This window comes from Hemitrygon akajei, unplaced genomic scaffold, assembly GCF_048418815.1.
Source record: "Hemitrygon akajei unplaced genomic scaffold, sHemAka1.3 Scf000059, whole genome shotgun sequence".
Taxonomy (NCBI): Eukaryota; Metazoa; Chordata; class Chondrichthyes; order Myliobatiformes; family Dasyatidae; genus Hemitrygon; species Hemitrygon akajei.
This window is the reverse complement of record NW_027331945.1, coordinates 5,749,920-5,773,848: the sequence shown is the minus strand read 5'-3', so window position 1 is coordinate 5,773,848 and position 23,929 is coordinate 5,749,920. Positions and strand designations below refer to the sequence as shown.

At 44.6% G+C, this 23,929-nt stretch overlaps 1 protein-coding gene across 1 annotated transcript in view; it reads left to right on the top strand.

Annotated features, from left to right (window-relative positions):
* The first annotated feature begins 2,010 nt into the window (after window positions 1-2,010).
* LOC140721661 (uncharacterized) overlaps window positions 2,011-23,929 on the top strand; it is a 130,603-nt gene continuing 108,684 nt past the window's right edge. The window contains exons 1-2 of the mRNA XM_073036461.1: window positions 2,011-2,171; window positions 20,180-20,337. Of these exons, the coding sequence (XP_072892562.1) occupies window positions 20,234-20,337 (104 nt within the window). The 5' untranslated portion in view covers window positions 2,011-2,171; window positions 20,180-20,233. The remainder of the gene's footprint in view (window positions 2,172-20,179; window positions 20,338-23,929) is intronic.

Genomic DNA, 23,929 nt, shown 5'->3' with positions numbered 1-23,929 from the left:
AATATTTTTCAAAAACATCAGACTTTCTAAGTCTTGTGAAAAATACAGGGAGTTCAGTAAAATGATTTGGTTTTCTAGTACTAGACACGACAATCTCCTCCGTTGTCATGACAGTGCTCACTGGTGCAGGGTCGGAGTCATGATAACACTTGATCACATTTACATTCTGACCTGACCATTACTCTTTGAGTAAGGTCAAAGGTGACATAATAGGCTTAACTCTCTACTCATTAACTATCCCCTGGATTGTTCTCGATATAAAGTTACTACCCTGGTCAGATTGGATTTCTTTAGGTAGACCTACTTGTATGGAGAATTTGTTAAGTGCTTTTACCTTGATGTTCCAGAGGGGCACCTTTGCATGGAACTGAGACACAGCACATATGATGGTTAACAGATACTCTTAGACAGCTGCAGTCTTTGGCAGTGGGCCCGCACAATCCAGTATGACCACGGAAAATAGTTCACCAAAAAAGTTATCAGCCTAAATGGTGCTTTTGGGATCATCTGATTAGGATTTCCTGCAAGCTGACAGGTATGGCAAGTCCTGCACGTTCACAACATCCTTCCCTAAATTAGCTCGGGAGAATTCCTCCACAATTCCGTTTACTGGCTTTTCCATTCCAAAGTGTTCACCTAAAGACATACTATGAGCCACGTTTAAAATTTCAGCCCTGTAAACTTCCGGGACCACAACTTGATGTTCAATAGCCCAATCCTCATCTTAAGCACCGTAGTAGGAGGTCTCCACTTCCTCATCAACACCCCACCTCTTAGATAATATCCTACTGACTCTCTCCGAACCTCCTCTTCTGTAAGAGTTGTCTCCTTTAAAGTCACAATTTCCGGATTTTTATTTTGCTCCGCACTCTTCGTTTTAGCTTCCTACGCCGCCTGTTTCTTTTTCTTTACTCGGAACTCCTGCTCATAGTGCATTTTATCTGTCTGAAGCTGAACCTCAGCCTGTGTAAGTGCTTTACCCTCAACAAACATCTCCACACCTCCTCTTTGAATTTCCCCTTGGCTGCATAATGCTGTGTTATTAACATCTGTACCTGAGCCCTGCATGTGCGACTGGTCAATTTAATCTTTAGCTTACGATCAATTCCCATCAGTACATCCCTCTTAGCCTCATTCAAAGCGTCAGGGGTTGGATTCACCATAAACATAGTAACTTCAAACTCCATTTCTGCTCTTTTTCCACACAACCACATCAAAATAAGGGAATGTACGCCAATCAATTCAAAGAATCCCCCACACAATTCTGTTCAAAGCCCCGGACATAGGCCCTAATTTTGGATGCGTCCACAGGGACGGGGTTAAAGACTCAGCAGAAATGGAAAACACTCTGGACTCTGGTATTGCTATAAAATAATAATGTTTATTAGTAAACTATGCAGTATAATAATATAGAAACAAATATATCAAACGGGTTGGCAATGATACAGATATAGATATATGTAGCGGAACAAAACCAGGCTCTTTCAAACCCAGGGGTAATTGGATATAATCTTACGATGATGAAGAGAGTTCAATTCAGTCCGTGTTATTTAGTTGAGTAACGTTAGAGAGAGAGAGAGAGAGAGAGAGAGAGAGAGAGAGAGAGAGAGAGAGAGAGAGAGAGAGAGAGAGAGAGAGAGTGTGTTCCGCGACCACTTTTACAGCAAAAAAAATGCATGCTAAATAACATGAATTTTACAGCCAAACTTCTGTAATTAAACACAAATAGAAACAGGGAAATGATTTACAAATTAGTTTTTGTTGAATTCCCTGCAATTGTTTAGCAAAGGGCTTGACATATCTTGTTCACAGTTGAAGTGGGAGGGAGCTGGGGAAGGGCTTTTATTTGATTCCGAATGAGCAGGTGACTCTGTGCTGGGACGTTTAAGGTGAAACTCGTCTTGCCCCGGGCAGGACGGGACCTGCTGGGCGGAGCTTCGAATCTCGCAGAGCGTGGGCGGCTCAAATTCACAGCCTGTGACTTGCAGACTATAACGGGAGGACGTCCGTCCCACGTTTGGGGTCGAGCAAGCTTTCCCGACCGATTAGATGCGATGGACCCTTACCATTATCCGTGGGCGCCAGGTTGGGGACAGCTGGGATTGAATAATAAGGAGAGAACTTCTGAGATCGGCCCAGAAATCAACTGAGAAGATAAATGCGGACGTGAGGTAACGTTAACGCAGCTTTTTATATTTCTGCATGTGTTTCACCTCGTTCCCCTCAGGGATTCTCCTGTTCGCTGTATTCCTCCTCCTCAGCCCAGGGTCCGACCTGCTCCGGTCGAAGATAAGAAGTAAGAACACAGGTAATAGGAGCAGAAGTCGGCCATCTGCCCCGTCGAGCCGGCTCTGCCATTCAGTAAGGTCATGGCTGATCTGACTATGAACTCATCTCCACCCGCCTGCCTTTTCCCCATCACCCTGCATTCCCCTAGTATGCAAAAATATATCAAAACCTTGTCTTAAGTATATTTACTGAGGTATGCTCAACTGCTTTATCGGGCGGAGAATTCTCCACTCTCTGGGAAAGAAGATCTCCATCCTAAATCTACTCCCCGAATCTTGAGACTATGCATCCTCGTTCTAGTCTTTCCTACCACTGGGAAACAAAAACTTTCCTGCCTCTATTTTTCCATCCCTGTTATATTTTTATATGTACCTATCAGATCTCTTCTCAATCTTCTGAATTCCAGCGAGTACAGTCCCAGGTGAATCAATAGTTCCCCGTAGTCTAACCACCACCCCCCCCCCCCCCATCTCAGGAATCAACCCGGTGAACCTCCTCTGCACCGCCACCAAAGCCAGACCCGACAGCTGTGTCAGGTGGGTGGCACCAGGACTGCGGTGTCCACCTCTTCCCCAAGCCGAGGATGTCAGTGGTTCTACCAGTCCTGCTGCATCCCTCTCCCACAGACGCGGTGTGTGATCAGTCAAGGGTCACGGGGCACAATCTGACACTCGACTATTTGGGTCCCTTTCGTAGGGCAGTGTGAGGTGAGGGCCTCTGTCGGCCAGAGTTGAGCATCGATGTTGTGCCCTAGCTGTCTAGATACGCAAACCAGGTCAGTACGATACGGAGAGCAAGCTGTTGCCCATGTAGCAGGCTGCCCGCTCCACGCGCATAATGAACAGCAAGGATCGGCAGAGATCCATACAGTTTGGCACCGGCAGCGTCGCAGGAGTTGCCAGTCAGGGTTGAAATCAATTTAGGAACTGCAGCTCCGGAGTTTTCCCTCTGTGTTTACGATCGAATCCTTTCTCGTGAGTAGATTCAGCCATAACGTAGCGGAGGTTTGAGATCAGAGTATTCCTTCCAATCGAACTGTCAACCGCGGCTGACGAGCCACATCTGCCCGAAACGGCAATTATTAAGACTCTTGCCCCGTCTCCTGTCAGTAAAAACTGTTCCGTCGGGGTCAGTAGCTAAGCGACACGTGCAGGCCAGGAGCCGGACTTGGTTGTCAAAGGCTATTTAGATGAACGCCATTGGGAGCATTTAATAGGCAGAGGGACCTTGTTCCCATTAACACCCTTGGCTGTAACAACCTGGAGGAATCAGGGCAGTGCACCGACCACGAAAAAAAAAGAAAAAAAAGATTATAAACCCTCAGCATTTCGGGCAGCAACTCTAATGGTACTAATTCACTCGGGGATTCGATATCACATAAATGTTATCTCTGTATCGATTTTATTTCCATTCCGTGGAGAAGGAATGGTTAAACAATTTATTAAACCAAGTTCCTTCAGTATTGATTGACAGCAAGCTACCGAGCCGGCTGCTCCGATTTCAGCAGAGAGGCCGCTCCCTCTCCTGAGGAATGTGTGTGTTGGAATTCGCCCTGCGGGCAGGCAGCTGCTTGCACAGAGATTCTGAGCCCCACAGGATAACAGCCTGCACCGCCCAAGTCAGCCAAAGGCCCCTCAGCTGTTTGGCTGCATGAATCGATTAGAAAAATATATCGAACAAGTGATAGAAATTTTAAGTAGGATCTCGGCGAGAATACTGCCGCTTCTGATGTTTGTTTCACGGTATTCATTCACGCAGCACTTTTGTTAAAGTGTCTTTGTTTTGGAGTCAGGGATCCAGGAGTCACCGGCTCTCTTCTGCCGGCGATATTATGTGTTCGGCCGTTGTTTTTGTTTTGAAATCATTGGCACAGTTAGGATTTCCCATTGGTTTATCCAAGATCGAAGCTGCATTGTGGTGTGTCGGGGAGGTTTTAAAATCATCCCGGTGAGAGAGTAGGAACACAAGTTGTTTGTTGTCTTTGAATGACCGCGTGCAAACCACGAAAAGCTTTAGAAACAATTAAATTTACAAACAAGAGAAAATCTGCCCCTCCCCCTTTTTCCCGTGGCCCTTTGTCTCTTTCATCAATCAACCTCCCAGCATCTGTACTTCATCCCTCCCCCTTCAGGATTCACCTATCATCTGGATTTTCTCTCCTTCCTCACACCGCTCCAATTTATAAATCTACTCCTCAGTTTTTTTTTCTCCGAAGGGTCTCGCCCGATCTGTCGACTGTATTTTTTCCCACAGTTGCTGGCTGGCCTGCTGAGTTCCTCCAGCATTTTGTTTGTGAAACAATATACCCGTCAATTTAGTGTTTTGGTGAACCCCTTTGGTCGCATCCACTAAAGGAAAGATTCATTTCTTATCCGAAACGCGAGAAAATCTGCAGATGTTGGAAATCTGCATGCAGCAAGCACAAATTGCAGTAGGAACTCAGGAGGCCAGGCATCACCTATGGAAATTCGTAAACAGTTAGCAATTCGACCTGAAAACTTTCATCAGACTCATTTTCTTATGTCTGTTCGCCTTCGTAACTTTTTGCTGAAATTTAAAACATGTATTCCTTTGGAAAACAGGAGGGTAGATACTAGCCCGCTGATAATCCACACCACGAATGACACAACAGGTGTCATAAGGAAATAGATTCCAAAAGCATTAGAAATCTAAATAAGTGAGAAAGAGATGATAAAATTTACAACTGTGAGATTAAAACTACAGAACTCAACTCTTCAGAGCTGATAAACCCCAGGGACCTAATGGTCATCAGTCCACCGATGTCGTGGAAATTTATTTTATTTGAAAAATCACTCAACCATGTGCCTAGGTCCCGGCTGCTTTCCTGGGCTGCGTAAGTTCAGGAAAGACACACTCTGATCCCGCCAAACTCGCGAGACTGATGCGGCGCACCCACCCCAGACACGGTTTGTGTGAATTCTGTGTAATTTGCTACCCTGTTACATACAGCTCAATGCCCAGAAATAACAGACAGCACACTGAATACGATTAAAGATATTTGTGAATATTAGCTGAAAGATTAGTAAAGATAAGAAAGATTAAAAAAACAAAGGTCCCCTTATAATTAAACAGTCAATGTGCACAAGTTGGAGCTCAGTTCATCGACCCTGCATCGATCTCGGTGCCTGTCTCCATCTAATTACAATTTCCCCAATGTGTCCAGTCCTACCACCGCTTCTCTCCAGCGTCTTCCCTCTTCACCTCCCTCCAAACAAAGGAGCCACCTCACATTCCAAAGCACCTGTTATTTTTCCCCATAACTCAAACACTGCTTCTACAGAGAGAACATTATGTTAGCGGTGAAACATTTCCCGGGGTGTTACACTGTGGAGAGAGAATCTGGACCATAGCCCTTCACAGTCTCAGATCCACACACCTATCTATAAGCCCATAAGACACAGCAGCAGAATTTGGCCATCTGGCCCCATCAACTCTGCTCCGGAATTCAATCCTGGCTGATCTTTCCCCCCTCTGCCTCAGCCCCGACTCCACGGCCTTCCCCCCGTAACCTGTGAACAAGGAGAAGGAGACTAGTTTGTGGCCTAAGGTAGAAGGAGATCAGTTATACGGCTGTCTTTACATGCACATGCAGTACAACTCTGAGTGGTAGTGCAGAATGATTGAAGTAAATAACCCATCTCTTTCTATTGTCATGTACCCAGTGACCGGGTTAAAGAACCAGCAGAAATGGAAAACACTTTTGAGTCTGGTATTGCTATAAACTAATAATGTTTATTAGTAAATTACTCAATACAGTAATATAAATGCAAATATATCAAACAAGTTAGCAATGATACAGATATAGATATATATGTATGTGTGGAAATAGGAACAAAACTAGGCTCTTTCAAACCTAGGGGTAATTGGATACAGTCTTAAGATGATGAAGAGAGTTCAGTTCAGTTCGTGGTATTTAGTTGAGTAATGTTTGAGAGAGAGAGAGGTGATGTCGTCGATCTTCCCGTTGTCTTCCGAAGTCCTGTTGTGATCACTGACTATGACCATGATACATAAGACTGTTATCACCTAGGCAAGGGTGGGCACACAAATAATTCAAATAATTCCCCACCATTTGCACCTTTTCACATTGTGAGCCCCTGATCGATTTCCCCCAATTGATCCTCCAAAACCCCAACTTCACGTGGGTGCACAATTATCGTTCAGTGTCTGACACTGTGTGTGTCTCCTGGTGTGTCTGTCTGTGTAACAGTGGATCTGCTCTTTATCTCCACATGCTGGACACCAGTTGGCCATCAACCTGCTCCTCCCACCGCTTTTTGCAGAAACCATACAAGCAATCAAGTAACCTTGTGAAAGGTGAACAATCAGCAGAGGAAACATAACATCAGTCTTTCGAGCAGTTTCGCTCTCTCTCTCATTGCTCTGGAAGCCTCTCCCTCTCTCTCTTAAAAGCAGCACCATTTATAGTGTCTGTTCTGGACCCCTAGGGTGACCCCCAACACCCCCTCCTTTTAAGAAATTTTTATGGGGGGAAAAATTTCAGGTTAAATGTGAATTACAGAGTTTATAACAATACATGAGTAATCATCAGATAACAGAGTAAAGCGGGTACAGTTTCAAACTTAACATCTAGATAAATAATTGGCTATGATGTTGTCAGTACCTTTGACATGTCTAATTTCGAGGTCATATTCTTGCAATATCAGACTCCAATTCAACAACATTCTGTTCTTATTTTTCATATTAGCCAGAAACACTAAGGGATTATGATCTGTGTAAGCTATCTGTGGCTTGTGGGCAGGACAAATATAAACTTTGAAATGTTGCAAAGACAGAATAAGTGGCAGTAACTCTTTTTCCATAGTGGAATAGTTTTTTTTTGGTGTACATTAAATTTCTTGGAGAAATAAGTCACTGGGTGTTCAATGTCATCCGCACATTTCTGCAATAATACGGCTCCAGCAGCCTCGTCACTAGCATCTGTTGCTATGGAGAATGGTTTGGAAAAGTCAGGTGCTCTGAATATGGGATGATAACACAATATAGTTTACAGTTGCTCAAACAATTTCCCCACAGCCATAGTGTGCTCTTCCCACGTGTCACTCCGGACCACTAAATCATTGATATAAGCCCCTGTGTTTTCTAAACCTCTAATTACCGAGTCAATCATCCTTTTAAATGTTCCTGGAGCATTTTTCATTCCAAAAGTTTAAACATTATATTCATATAGCCCTGAAGGTGTGACAAACGCTGTGATTTCTCTAGCCATTTCAGTCAAAGGAAATCACCAATATCCTTTCAGCAAGTCAATTTTTGTAAGGTACTTAGCCGACCCCACTTTATCAATGCAATCATCTACTCTCGGGATAGGATCAGCATCTGTCTTTTTCAAGGCTTTGACTTTCCTGTAGTCAGTACAGGATATCACTTTACCGTCCGATTTTGGCACAAGAACACAAGACGCTGCCCAGTCTGAGGTAGGTCGCCAAATGATACCAGCTGCAAGCATGTACTCAATTTCTTTTTTCCACCAGCTTGCTTTTCTCAAAGTTCATTCTGTAGGGATGCTTTTTAATGGGCTGGGCTGACTTGACAGTGATGTCATGCACTGCCGTCGTGCACAGTCTGAGAATATCAGGGAATAAACCTTTATGCTGGTTAATTAAAATCTTCAATTTTTTTGCTGCTTAGACTGCAAATGTTGAATTTTCCCATCAATATTTTTCAAAAAACATCAGACTTTCTGAGTCTTGTGAAAACTACAGGGAGTTCAGTAAAATGATATGTCCTCCAGTACTAGCCACAACAAACTCCTCCGTTGTCATGACAGTACTCACTAGTGCGAGGTCGGAGTCATGGCAACACCTGATCACATTTACATTCTGACTTGACTATTGCCCTCTGAGTAAGGTCAAAGGTGACACAATATGCTTAACTCTCAACTCTTTAACTATCCCCTGGAATGTTCTCGAAGTAAAGTTACCACCCTGGTCAGATTGGATTTATTTAGGTAGGTCTACCGGTGTGGAGAATTTGACAAGTGTTTTTACCTTGATTTTCCAGAGTGGCACCATTCCATGGAACCTATACACAGCACACATGATGGTTAACACATACTCGTAGCCAGCTGCAGTCTTTGGCAATGGGCCCACACAATCCACTATGACCCCGGAAAATAGTTCACCAAAAACAGGTATCAGCCTAAATGGTGCTTTTGGGATCACCTGTTTAGGTTTTCCTGCACCCTGAAAGATATGGCAAGTCCTGGACAAGTTCACAACCTTCTTCCTTAAATTAGGCCAGTAGAATTCCTTCAACAATTTCATTTATTGGCTTTTCCACTTCAAAGTGTCCACCTAAAGACATACTATGAGCCATTTTAAAAATTTCAACCCTGTAAACTTCTGGGACCACCACTTGATGTTCAATAGCCCAATCCTCATCTGCACGCACAGTAGGTGGTCTCCACTTCCTCATCAACACCCCACCTCTAAGATAAATTACTACTGACTCTCTCTGAACCTCCTCTTCTGTGAGAGCTCTCTCCTTTAATGTCACAATTTCCGGATTTTTATTTTGCTCCTCTCTCTGCCTTTTTGCTTCCTCAGCCGCCAGTTTCTTATTTTTTTTAACTCAAAACTCATGTTCTTACTTCATTTTATCTGCTTGAAGCTGAACCTCAGCCTCAGTAAGTGATTTACCCTCAACAAACATCTCCAATGCCTCCTCTTCGATTTTCCCCTCGGCTACATTATGTTGTGCTTTTAACAGCTGTACCTGTGCCCTCCTCGTGCAAGAGGTCACTTTAATCTTTAGCTTACAAGCGATTCCCATCACTACATCCCTCTTAGCCTCATCCAATGCATCAGGGGCTGGATGCACCATAAACTTAGTACACTCAAACTCCATTTCTGCTGTTTTTCCACACAACCAAATCAAAATAAGGGAATGTACCTCATTCAATTCAAACAATCCCCCACACAATTTTGTTCAAAGCCCCGGACGTAGGCCCCAATTTTGGACGCGTCCACATGGATAGGATTAAAGAACCAGCAGAAATGGAAATCACACTGGAGTCTGGTATTGCTATAAACTAATAATGTTTATTATTAAATTACGCAATACAGTAATATAAATGCAAATATATCAAACAGGTTAGCAATGATATAGATATAGATATATATGTATGTGTGGAAATAGGAACAAAACTAGACTCTTTCAAACCGAGGGGTAATTGGATACAATCTTACGATGATGAAGAGAGTTCAGTTCACTTCATCATATTTAGTTGAGTAACGTTGGAGGGAGGGAGAGAGAGAGAGAGAGAGGTGATGCCGTCGATCTTCTCGTTGTCTTCCGAAGTCCTGTTGTGGTCACCGACTATGACCATGATTCGTACAACCGTTCTTCAGTGGTGAAATTATCACCCAGGCAAGGGTGGACACAAAAATAATTCCCCACCAGTTGCACTTTTTCACACTGTGAGCCACTGATCGATTTCCCCGAAATGATCCTCCAAAACTCCACCTTCACGTGGGTGCACAACGCTCATTCAGTGTCCGACACAGTGTCTGTCTCGTGGTGTGTCTGTCTGTGGCCCAGCGGATCTGCTTCTTATCTCCACATGCTGGACATCAGCTGTCCATCAACCTGCTCCTCCCATCACTTTCTGCAGAAACCGTACAAGCTGGCAAGTACGGTTGAAAGGTGGAAGGTGAACAATCAGCAGAGGAACCTTAACATCATCATTCTTTCAGGCAATTTCTGTCTCTCCCTCTCTCTCTCATTGCTCGGGATGCCTCCCCCTCTGTCTTAAAAACAGCACAGTTCATAGGGTCTCTTCTGGACCCCTTTCCAAACCCCTAACACTAACTTCAATAATAAGTATACCGTCTTGGATACTGTTGCTGGGGACGGTTGCGTTTCCGGCACCGAGACTGGTCCCTCAGCTCAGAGGGGAAGGTGGGAAAGGACATAGAACATAGAACATGGAACAATACAGCACAGTATAGGACAATCAGCCCACAATGCTGTGCTGACCCTTAAACCCTACCTCCATATAACCCTCCACCTTAAATTCCTCAATATACCTGTCTAGTAGTCTCTTATATTTCACTCATGTATCTGCCTCCACCACTGACTCAGGTAGTGCATTCCACGCACCAACCACTCTCTGTGTAAAAAACCTTCATCTAATATCTCCCTTGAACTTTCGTCCCCTTACCTTAAAGCCATGTCCTCTTGTACTGTGCAGTGGTGCCCTGGGGAAGAGGTGCTGGCTGTCCACTCTATCTATTCCACTTAATATCTTGTATATCTTTATCATGTCTCCTCTCATTCTCCTTCTCTCCAAAGAGTAAAGCCCGAGCTCCCTTAATCTGTGATCATAATGCATACCCTCTGAACCAGGCAGCATTCTGGTAAATCATACCTGTACCCTTTCCAATGCTTCCACATCTTTCCTATAGTGAGGAGACCAGAACTGGACACAATACTCCAACTGTGGTCTAACTAGAGTTTTATACAGCTGCATCACTGCCCCGCGACTCTTAAGCTCTATCCCTCGACTTATGAAGGCTAACACTCCATACACTTTCTTAACTACCTGATCTACCTGTGAGTCAACTTTCAGGGATCTGTGGACATGTACCCCCAGATCCCTCTGCTCCTCCACACTCCCCTGTATCCTACCATTTACTTTGTGCTCTGCCTTGGAGTTTGTCTTTCCAAGGTGTACCACCTCAGACTTCTCCGGATTGAAATCCATCTGCCACTTCTCAGCCCACTTCTGCATCCTATTAATGTGTCTCTGCAATTATCGACAATCCTCAATACTATCCACGACACCACCAACCTTTGTTTCGTCTGTAAACTTGGCAACCCAACCTTCTCCCCATATATCCAGGTCGGTAACAAAAATCATGAAGGTAGAGGTCCCAGAATCGATCCTTGTGGGACACTACTAGTCCACAACCCGCCAATCTGAATGTATTCCATCCACCACAACATCTGCTATCTGTAGGCAAGCCAGTTCTGAATCCACCTGGCCAAACTTCCCTGGATCCCATGCCTTCTGACTTTCGGAATAAGCTACCATGTGGTATCTTGTCAAATGCCTCATTAAAACAATGTAAATCACATCCACTGCACGACCCTCATCTATGTGCCTGGTCACCTCCTCAAAGAACTCTATCAGGCTTGTTAGACACGATCTGCCCTTCACAAAGCCATGCTGACTGTCTCTGAGCAGAACATGATTCTTTAAATGCCCTTAGATTCTATCTCTAAGAATCTTTTACAGACGTAAGAATCACTGGTCTATAATTACCCAGACTATCTCTACTAACTTTTTTGAACAAGGGGACAACGAGGACATAAAAATCCTAGCCAGAGGCTCAGCAATCTCTTCCCTCACCACGTGGAGCAGCCTGGGGAATATTCCGTCAGGCCCCGGGGACTTCTCCGTCCTAATGCATTTTAACAACTCTAACACCTCTTCTCCCTTGATATCAACATGCTCCAGAACATCAACCTCACTCATATTGTCCTCACCGTCATCAAATTCCCTCTCATTGGTAAAAACCGAAGAGAAGTATTCATTGAGGACCTTGCTCACTTCCACAGCCTCCAGGCACATCTTCCCACCTTTATCTCTAGTCGGTCCTGTCATCACATAATTGAAGAATGCATTGGGGTTTAGAAGGGGCAGATTTTATTGAGTGTGTCCAGAACGGGTTTCTGTCACAGTATGTTGACAGGCCGACTAGAGGGAATGCCATACTAGATCTAGTATTAGGAAACGAACCAGGACAGGTCACAGATCTTTCAGTGGATGAGCATCTGGGAGACACTGATCACCACTCCCTGGCCATTAACATTATCATGGAAAAGGATAGAATCAGACAGGACAGGAAAATTTTTAATTGGGGAAGGGGAAATTATGTCTAGAACTAGAAATTATGGCTAGAACTTGCAGGTGTGAGTTGGGATGATATTTTTGCAGGGAAATGTACTATGGACATGTGGTCAATGGTTAGGGAGCTCTTGCAGGATGTTAGGGATTAATTTGTCCTTGTGAGGAAGTTAAAGAATTGTAGAGTGAAGGAACCACGGTTAACAAGTGAGGTGGAAAATCTAGTCAGTTGGAAGAAGGCAGCATGCATGAGGTTCAGGAAGCGAGGATCAGATGAGTCTATTGAGGAGTATAGGGTAGGAAGAAAGGAGCTTAAGAAGGGGCTCAGGAGAGCAAGAACAGTGTATGAGAAGGCCTTGGCGAGTAGTCTAGAGGAAAACCCCAAGGCATTCTTCAATTATCCGAAGAAGAAAAGGTTTACAGGAGTGAAGATAGGACGGAATAGAGATAAAGTTGGGAAGATGTTCCTGGAGGCTGTGGAAATGAGTGAGGTGCTCAATGAATACTTCTCTTCGGTATTCACCAATGAGAGGAAACTTAATGATGGTGAGGACAATATTAGTGAGGATGATGTTCTGGAGCATGTTGATATTAAGGGAGAAGAGCTGTTGGATTTGTTAAAAAAAAACGACGGATAAGTCCCCGAGGTCTGAAGGTTTATTCCCCAGGCTGCTCCATGAGGCGAGAGAAGAGATTGATGAGCCTGGATATTTATGTCCTCGTTGTCCACTAGAATGGTACCGGAAGATTGGGGGGAAGGGTGAAGGTTGTCCCCATGTTCAAAAAAGTTCGTAGAATTAGTCCAGGTAATTATAGACCAGTGAGCCTTACGCCTGTGGTGGGAAAGCTGTTGGTAAAGCTTCTTAGAGATAGGATCTATGGGCATTTAGAGATTCATGGTCTGATCAGGGACAGTCAGCATGGCTTTGTGAAGGGGAGATCGAGTCTAACAAGCCTGATAGAGTTCTTTGAATAGGTGACCAGGCATATAGATGAGGGTAGTGCAGTGGATATTATCTACATGGATTTTAGTAAGGCATTTGACAAGGTACCACATGGTAGGCTTATTCAGAGAGTCAGAAGGTATGGTATCCAGTGAATTTTGACCAGGTTTCAGAATTGGCTTGCCTACAGAAAGCAGAGGGTCATGGTGGAGAGAGTCGGATTGGAGGATTGTGACTAGTGTTGTTCCACAATGATTTTTATTAACAACCTGGATGTTGGGGTGGAAAGGTGGGTTGACAAGTTTCAGATACACAAAGGATGGTGGTGTTGTGGATAGTGCTGAGGATTGTCGAAGATTGCAGAGAGACATTGATAGGATGCAGAAGTGGGCTGAGAAATGGCAGATGGAGTTCAAACCAGAGAAGTGTGTGGTGGTACACTTCGCAAAGCCAAACTCCAAGGCAGAGTACAAAAGAAAGGGCAGGATTCCTCGGAGTTTGGAGGAGCAGAGGTATCTGGAGTGCATGTCCACAGATCCCTGAAAGCTGTTTCACAGGTAGATAGGGTAGTTAAGAAAGCTTATGCAGTGTTAGCTTTCATAAGTCGAGGGATAAAGTTTAAGAGTCATGGGGTAATGATGCAGCTGTATAAAACTCTGGTTAGGCCACACTTGGAGTACTGTATCCAGTTTTGGTCACCTCACTATAGGAAGGATGTGGAAGCATTGGAAAGGGTACAGAGGAGATTTACCAGGATGCTGCCTGGTTTAGAGAGTATGCATTATGATCAGAGATTAGGGGAGACTGGGCTTTACTCTCTGGAGAGATGGAGGATGAAAGGAGATATGATAGAGGTATACAAGATATTAAGAGGAATAAATAGAGTGGACAGCCAGCGCCTCTTCCCCAGGGCACCAATCAATTCAAGAGGACATGGCATTCAGGTAACAGGTGAAAAGTTCAAGGGGGATATTAGATTAAGGCTTTTTACACAGAGAGTGGTGGGTGCGCGGAATGCACTGCCTGAGTCAATGGTGGAGGCAGATACCCTGGTGAAATTTAAGAGACTCCTTGACAGGTACTTGGAGGAATTTAATGTGTGTGTGTGTGTGTGCGGTGGTTTATATGGGAGTCAGGGTTTATGGGTCGGCACAGCATTGTGGGCCGAATGGCCTCTATTCTGCTGTATTGTTCTATGTTTCTTAGGCGACAAACCTATCAATCACCCCTGCAGATGAGCAAGATCCGTATGCTCCACGGCCGCTGGGCAAAGTGTGTAAATGTAGGACGGGACTATGTTGAAAATTAAATGTGTTCGGTTCTCTAAAATTGACTCTTTCTACATCAGGCCAGGAACTTATCAATCACCACCCCCCCACCGTACAGCACATCGCCGGATACTGCTGCAGGTTCACTCAATCTGACAATTTACACAGGTACAATTAAGTGGCAATTATCAATCATCAAAATCTTGTCCTAAGAAATAAAGTCATGTAAGTGTAACACCCTGATTAACATTCTGTCTGCTATGCTGTAGGCATTGCAGTTTATCAATTTTGTGAGAGAAGTCTGTTTTATTATAAGCTTGTAGGGTTTGATCTGAGATAAGGGGATTTACTGCACAACTTAAGAATGTCGTGTCATCCAGTCAGGATGGTAGAATTGATAAGGGTTCTACAGAATGCTGTGAGGGCAGCTCTTTGTTGGTGGGAGCTGGGAGAATGCAGGAGGGAAGATGGATGAAGACGCCGTCCCTCTTGCACAAGGTGCTTTATGCAAATGAATGTCTTCAGGAGGAAGGACCAATACTCTGGAAGTAGAGCCCTTTTGTTTGTCGTGGATTTCAAGCGGAAACAAATGTTTCTGGATGATTTGATCTCCACTGTGCACAGGTGGCTGCTTAAGTATAATAGGTCATTTTTTTTCCAGCCCTTCCTTTGGTAACTAGGTGCTTAAGTTAACATTCGTAAATATACTTCTTTATAATTTGTATTCAGTGTGAGAAATGTTATATCTTGCCAAAGGACGATTGCCGGGGGTAGAAAATCACACAGCATTCACACAAACCGGGCTGTGGGTGGGTGAGCGAGCCATCCCAACCTCATGGACTTCGCGGTACCACAGTTGTATCACGCTATACGTGCAAAGCCTGACAAAGGTGAGTTTCTCCCCACAGTGTCCAATGGTTGTTAGCAAGTATTTTAGTTGACAACCTAAGTCTCCTCAAACTCGGAGTGTAATAAAGTCCCTGAATTGCATTCTTTATACCTATACAATATTTTGTGTCCATGTTAGGGCATCAGAGATATTGACACCCAGGAACTTTAAATTGCTCGCTCTTTCCACTCCTGACCTCTCGATGCTGTTTGACTTTGCTCCCTCTTTTTAGCCCTTTCTGAACTTCACAATCAGCTCTTTGGTCTTGCTGAAGTTGAGTCTAAGGTTGTTGTTGCGGGACCACTCAACTAACTGGTATATCTTGCTCTTGTACGCCCTTTCCTCACAGATCTAAATTCTGCCAACAATGATTACATTCACAGCAGTTTACAGTTGATATTTGAGATGTCCCTAGCCACATTGTCATGGGCTTAGAGAAGGTAGAGCAGTGTTAAGCACACAAAATTGTGCTGTGCCGGCCATTACCCTATATTTGCCATAGGCATAGGGCGATTCACAGGTTGTTGATCAAGCTCCCCTTCGGGCCACCATGCCCATTCTAGTACACAATACCATTCTATTTACAAACACTTCGTCCGCAGGTGGCAATGCCAATGTTTCTGTATGTTCACCTGGATAATGGGGATGGACAGTCAGAATCACTGCATACATCCACTATCTACGCCCCATGGCAGCGTATTCCTCGTTCCAGCACCCCTCACCACCATACCACCACCTCTGGGTGACATTGCTCACAGTCCCTCTGAACCTTTTGCACGGCCACGTCAATCTGTCCTGTGTACTATTGAGAACTGTGCTACAAGGGTGACTGTTCACACTGTGTAACCCATCCATACTTCTCCCCTGCTATCGGTCAGAACACCCCAGTTAGTCTATTCCAGACTATGAGGATCAATCCAGACTGCGCAGTCTGCCTTAAACAGAAGGGAAATGAACGATCTCGAAAGAGGTTCTGGAGAGGAAGCGGAAGAGTGTGGAATGGGGAGAAGCTGATCGGGAGTAAAGGAGTTGGAGGGGAAAGAGCTGGTGTGAGAGACCGTGCAGGAAGGGGACCGGGTATTGTATGGTATACAAAAAAAAAAATTTCACTCACCCTCCGTACCACGGGAACTGGACATGTGCCCCCCTCAGTTCAATGGCTGTTATCGCTGGGAACTAAGCAGCCACTGCCGTGATTTCCCACTACTCTGAGCCTGTCACCTTTCCAGAAATTAAATTAATCCCACTGTCTGTTGTGTAATCATTAACCAAGTCTCCACTTTTAACCTCACCAACATCTCCAGCACAGTGTTTTGTCAAATACTGCGTTCCTGTGGGTGACATGAAGGCAATGTGGAGGGCAAAGAGCGCGACAGATATCCATATTAACAGACTAATGCTGAGGGATATGTGTGAGAGAGAGAGGGAGAGAGAGAGGGAGAGAGAGGGGGGGGAGGGAGAGAGAGAGAGAGAATAGGGAAAAGCGAGGGAGCATTGATGAAATAGAGGCTGGAGGGACAGTGGGAAAGAGAAGGGAGGAAGCGCTGAGAGCGAGATATTGGAGTGTGTGTTAGACAGATAAACTGAAGCGTGAAACCCAGAGAGAAAGGGGAAAAGAACAATAGATGTAGTATGATTTCTTGTCTCTCATACCGAATGATTACAATTTCTCTAAGCTCTCATATCCAGAGTTCACAGTTTCACTGCAAAGACCATGAGTGGTCCGCATTCCCTCTGTGTCACCTTGCTGTACAAGGTGTGTGCTTGTCCGGCACCTGTACATACTGAGAGATAACACGGGATATTGATATAAATGAGAAGAAAAACAACTCATGATTTTAGTGTCTCCAGCCACAGGTTTTGCATCATCCAATGGAGCTACCTTGTGCAAACAGAAGCTCATTAATTCACCGGGAGACACTGCATCAGTAGCACCTATACTAGTGGATCCAGAGAGCAGCTGAAGCCACCACCTACTTTGCCTATTGGGAAGACTGTTTCTGAAGCACCTGGCCATTCTGCTCAAAGCTTCCAACTCAGCATGAATCACATATGCAAAGCTGGCAAGGAATCTGCTAACTCGGTGATTCAATCACCCTCCCATTTATGAGATGACGGAGAGCTGCACCTGGCTTTCTGGCAACGAAATGGCAGTCACTGTGTGGTACATTAAGACAGTCCATTCAGCCCATCAAAGCTGCTTCGTCAATCAATTATGTTTAATCCTGGATCACCTTTGATGCCCTGACGAATCAGGAAATTCTCTTTTTTTTTGCTTTCAATATTTCCACGGACTTGGCTTGCACACCTGTCAGTGGCCGATCATTCCGCAGATTCACCACTCTCTGAAAAAACAATATCCTACTTAACTTTGTTCTAAAGTGATCCCTCTCAAATCTGAGGTTGTGTCTACAATTTCTGGAGACTCTGTATATGAAACATCGTCTCCACATCCACCTAAACAAGTCTTTTCAACATTTGGTAGGTTTCAATACAATCTACTCGCATTCTTCTAAATTCCAGTGTGTACAGGGCCAACGCTCTTACATCTTAACCCTTCTTTCCCAGAATCATCCTCGTAATCTGGACTCCGCACCCCCCCGCCCCCCCCCCCCCCCCGATGTGAGCGCATGCTTTCTGAGATACGGGGCATAAAACAGTTGACAGTACACCAAGTGCAAACAGTGCGGACTCTTGCTTATAAGTACTCAGCTAATCTCGCTGTTTTTATATTATATTCCACTTTGAAATGAATACCAACATCTGCCTTCTTTACGACCAGCTCATTTCTGAACATTGTATTCCACCTGCCAATTTTTTCCCATTCTTCCAATTTTTATATCCTTAGACCATAAAACCATTAGGCAAAGGAGTAGAATTAAGCCATTCAAACCAGTAAGTCCTTCTACAATTTAATAATGGCTGATCCTGGATCAATTCAACCCCATACACCTGCCCTCTCATCATTTCCCTTGATGCCCCACTTTCTTTTTGTAATCCCATTGCTTCTTCAGAGCTACATACCCCTCCAACTATCTTCATAACTTCTGACAACGTTCCTGCAAAGCCATCAATTTCTTTATCTAAATCATTGACAAAAGTATAAAAAGTAGGTTTCTAGTACTGGCCTCTGGAGAACACTACTAGTCACTGACAGACAACCAGGAAATGCCCCCCTTTATTCCAGTCGCTGGTCCCTGCCTGTCAGCCATCCCTCTAACCATGTCAGCATCTTCCCTGTATTTCCATGTGATTTTATCATGTTAAGCAGCCTCATGCGTGGCACCGTGTGAAATGCCTTCTGGAAATACAAGTAAAGGATTGGAGGGTTGTGAATGTTGTTCCTTTATTAAAGGAAGGGAGTAGAGATAGACAAGGAAATTATAGACCAGTGAGTCTCCATTCAGTGGTTGGCAAGTTGATAGAAAACATCCTTGTAGACAGGATTCATGAATATTTGGAGACGTATAATATGATTAGGAAGAGTCAGCATGACTTTGTCAAAGGCAGGTCATGTCTTATGAACCTGATTGAAATTTTTGACCATGTGTCATTGATGAAAGCAAGGCAGTAGATGTAGTGTATATGGATTTCAGCAAGATACCCCATGCAAGGCTTATTGAGAGAATAACAATGCATGAGATCCAAGGGGACATTGCTTTGTGCATCCAGAATTGGCTTGTCCACAGAAGGCAATGAGTGGTTGCAGGTGGGTCACATTCTACAAGGAGGCCGGTGACCAGTGGTGTGTCTCAGGGATCTGTTGTGGGACCACTACTCTTCATGATCTTTGTAGATGATCTGGATGAGGAAGTGGAAGGTTGGGTTAGTAAATTTGCTGATAATACAAAGTTTGGTGGTGTTGTGGATAGTTTGGAGTGCCATCAAAGATTACAGTGGGAGATTGATAGTATGCAAAACTGAGCTGCAAAATGACAGATGGAGTTCATCCCAGATAAGTGTGAGGTGATTCATTTTGGTGGGTCAAATAGGATGGCAGTATATAGTATTAATCGTAAGATTCTTGGCAGTGTGGAGGATCAGAGAGATCTTGGGGTCCGAGTCCATAGGGAACTCAAAGCTGCTGCGCAGGTTTACTCTGTGGTTAAGATGGCAGACTGTGTATTGGCCTTCACCAATCGTGGGATCAAGTTTAGGAGCCAAGAGGTAATGCTGCAGCTATATAGGAACCTGTTCAAACTCCACTTGGAGTACTGTGCTCACTTCTGATAGACTCACTGCAGGAAGGATGTGGAAACCATAGAAAGGGTGCAGAGGAGCTTTACAAGGATGTCACCTGGATTGGAGAGCATGCCTTATGAGAATTGTTTGAGTGAACTCGGCCTTTTCTCCTTGGAGGGACGGAGGATGAGAGGTGATCTGATAGAGGTGTATAAGATGATGAAGGGCATTTATCGTGTGGATAGCAAAGGCTTTTTCCCAGAGCTGAAATGCCAGCATGAGAGGGCACAGTTGTAATGTGTTTGGAGGTAGGTACAGAGGAGATGCCAGGTGTACGCGTTTATTTACACAGTGAAGGTGAGTTTGCGGAATGGGCAGTCGACGACGATCGTGGAGGCGGAAACGATAGTGTCGTTTAAGAGACTTCTGGATAGGTATATAGAGTTTAGAAAATTAGAGGGCTATGGGTAACCCCAGGTAGATTCTAAGGTAAGGACATGTTCAGTGCAGCGTTTTAGGCTGAAGGGCCTGTACTGTGCCATAGGCTTTCTATCTTTCTATGTAATGGCTTCTTTGAAATGTTTCACTGCTAAGGCAAAAGTAATGGCTTCTAAGTAATGTTCCCTGCTGAGATAATTGTTTCTCTGTAGCAGCAATGTTTGGGTTATGCCTGTTAGCCCATCGGAGATTGTTGCTTTGTCTTGTGTATCAGGAAGGACGTTGTCTTCGTGGTTTTTTGTCGAGGAGAGATGAAGAGGGAGGATGCATGTGGAGAGAGTGGGTAGACCACCAGGCGGAGTGGACTGGGATGTGGAAGTCCGAAGTTCGGCGACCCTCGGAGGAGACCGATGGTGGAAGAATGACTACTGAGTGAGCTCAAACGTGACATTGACTTGACTTGGACACTTTTTTTTTATTTTCAGTACTATATTCAGATTAAGATTCATAATGTTCTATCATTTAATTGCATATGGTGTACTATCTGGTATTTTGCGTTGTGGGTTTGTAGCTGGGGTTACATTGCACAACATCCACACGAGATTACCCAGTTTGGTGGGGCCGAAGGCCGACTCCCCTAGACGAACAGGAGCTGGGTGAGCCCGAGGGTTACATTTGTGCCAAAGACATCCACGTCCCTTCATTTTATTTCATGCTAATTATTACGTCCTCGAGGAACCCTGGCAGATTTGTCAGGCAGGTTAGCCTAACGGGCCTATAATTTCCTTCTTTATTTGACATTCCTCCGGAACCATAACAGAATTCAGTGATTCTTGAAAAATGATAACCACTGCATCTACTGTCTCTTCGGCAACCTCTTTCAGAACTGTGGGATGTCAGCCATATGGTCCACTTGTCCTATTTAAGACCTTAGCGTTTCTTTGGCGCTTTTTCCTTTGTAATAGAAAAGGCACTCACTCATGTTCCCTGGCACTCACGGTCTTCAGGAACACCGTTAAAGTTTTTCACAGGGAGAGCTGATGTAAAGTACTCATGAGCTTCATATGCCATTTCTTTATCCCCATTACTACTTCACCAGCATTATTTCCAGTAGTCCAGTTTCAACTCTCACCGCCCTTTTACTCTTTATATAACTGAAAAACAAACTTTTAGCATTCCACTTTATATTATTGGCCAGTTTGCCCTCATGTTTATTCTTTTGGATTCGTATGGCTTTCTTAGTGGCCTTATGTTGGATTAAAAAAAAATTCTCAAACGTGCAGAGACCCTTCCTGCAGACTGAGAACCAAGTTCCTCGCCCAGAACATCGACTGTACACTATTTCTAATTTCTGATGTAAAATCATGTAGTAACATGATGCAAACAACTTTGTTTTATGAATTTATTTGATTGTACAATTTGAGCCTAAGTAGGTAGAGTCATTTTTATCACACATGGTCCAAATTGTATCAAGCAGTGTTAACAGTAAAATAAAAATACAATGTGTTTCCCTTCCCACTCGACGCACTGATGTCCCCTTCTCCCTTCCGCAAACCTCCTCCTTCGACATATCGATCTGGTTTGTTGCCCTGCTCTGGATGTTTTAATCCGGAATTCCCGAGGAGACATCAATCAGCCACACTGGCACAGCTCATTCCTCCTCAAACATTAGCGACTCTGAACTCCGCTCTCTCTGTGCGTATCCCAAATTTACAATCAAACCCCCAGACAAAGGATGTGCTGTTGGACTGTTTCCGAGTGAACTTGTGAAATCCAACATCTCCTTATCCGTACCACATGAGGAGGACCCTGCTCCAGAACTACATAAAACTGTCTCTGACATCATTACTGACCTCATCAGTTCTGGAGATCTCCCATCCACTCACGGATCCTTCGCCCACAACTGCCTACCTTGACCCAATACCCAAGATCCACAATTCCACCTGTGCTGGGTAGGCATATTATCTCTGCCTGCTCCTGACCCATTGCACTCTTATGCTCATAGCTCGACTCGATTTTGTCTTCCTCTGTCAGTCCCTTCCAATCTATATCGTTGAAACTTCTCATGCTCGCAATCTTCTCTCTAACGTGCAACACCCTGGCCATGATTACCTCATTTACACCATGAATGAACATTCCCAATACACTTCTACCCCCGATCCACTACCACTTTCCTCTGTCTGTTAGAATTGGCCCTCACCCTCAACAATGTTTCCTTTGGCTCCGTCCACATTATCCAAGCTCGTGTGTTGGCCATTGGCTATGTCCCTATTCCAAGCCTTCACCAGAAATGTTCCCTATCTTGTTCCTCCAGAACATTGATGTGTTATGCTCCGGTCCCGAGCCGGCGTTCCGGTTCTTGGTCCGGGCCACGGACTCCGGGTCTTGTAGCCATCCGCCTTTCACCCTTGAGCCTAATTAGTCACACCTGTGGATCATCTTGGATTGTTGGGGCTCAAGGTGACGACCCTGATGCCCATCGGCTGGCGGTGTACAGAGGGGCCTCTGGGACTGAGTGGAGTTGGGGGGTTGTCTTGCCTATCCTGTTCACCCCTGGTTGTCCTGCTTATCCTGCTCCTCCGGTTTGCCCTGGCTTGGAGTACCATCATTAATGATGAGTTTTTCGAGTAAATCTGGCAATCACCCTGGACGAAGTTTCCTTTCTATCCCTTGCCTCCGTTGGGCAAGACTGGCCGGACTGCTGTTGCCCGACGGGGACTCTGCCCCTTCCTACCCCTTGCTGCCGTTGAGTTGTGCTCCGCAACCTACCCATGTGCTCTGCGACCTGCGCAGGCCCCCGTGTTCCTTCCTCGGAGGTCCGGGCCCTGCCCAGAAGTTATGCGACTCCCCAGAGAACTCCAAGATTCTGCCAGAACTCCTAGATCCTGCTGGACCTCCAAGAACCTCCTCTGAACTCCGGGATCCTGCCTTGCCTGAACTCTAAGCCTCTCTTGGAACCCCAGAATCGCCTTGAACGTCATGTCCCTCACACACACCACGGTCCCCACATCTTGTCTATCATTTAGTTGTTCCCATCCTGTCCCTAGTACTTCAGTGTCTGTGTCCTGAACTTATGTCCAGCAGCCTGTCCCCTTATGACATTGATGACTGCATCGATGCTGTTTCAGGCACCTGCTCTGAGGCCGTGAATTTCATCACATTGGCCACCAACGTCCACACTGACCTTAAGTACACTTGGTCCGTTTTAACAACTGCCTTACCTTGCTCAATCTCTTTGTCTCAATCAAAGGAAATAAATTGTCGTCCCTCTTCATTAGAAACATACCGGCTCCAACAGTTATCTGGTCCATACCTCTTCCCTCGCAGTTTCCTGTAAAAATGCTTTTCACTTTCCCCCTTTCCTTCATCTCATCAGCATCTGCTCCAAGAATGTGGCCACCATTCCAGGCGATCAGAGCTGCCTTCTCTCCGCGGCCCTAAACATCAATTGCACTCTTTTCCACAGTTGCTGCTTGATCTTCTGAGTTCTTCCTGCATTTTAATCTATCAAAAATGATTAAAATATGTTCCCTTATTCATCAATTGATATTGCACTCATCTTCTCCGATGTTAACACATCCCTTCTTAGTGGGACCAAATGGCTCACAGTGCTCCAAAATTGGCCTGCCCAGCGCTTTAAAAAGTTTCATTCAGCCTTACTTCTTGCTTTTATATTCTATTCCTCTTGAAATGAATGCTAACATCGCATTGACATTTCACAGCACTGACTCAACCTGCCAATAAACGTTTAGGGGATTCTGCAGAGATTGCAACAGTCACCTTGCACCTCAGATTTTTTAAATTTTATTTTATTTTCACTCCATTAAGAAAATATGCTATGCCTTTATTTAATCTAACAAAATGCATGGCCATACAGGGGAAGACACTGCATTCAATTAGCTACCTCTTTGCCATTCTCCACATCCGTTCAATTCATTATGGAGTCTGTCTACTTTCTAAAAACTATCTACCCCTCTACGTATCTTCACATCATCTGAAGACATTGTCACAAAGCCATCTATTC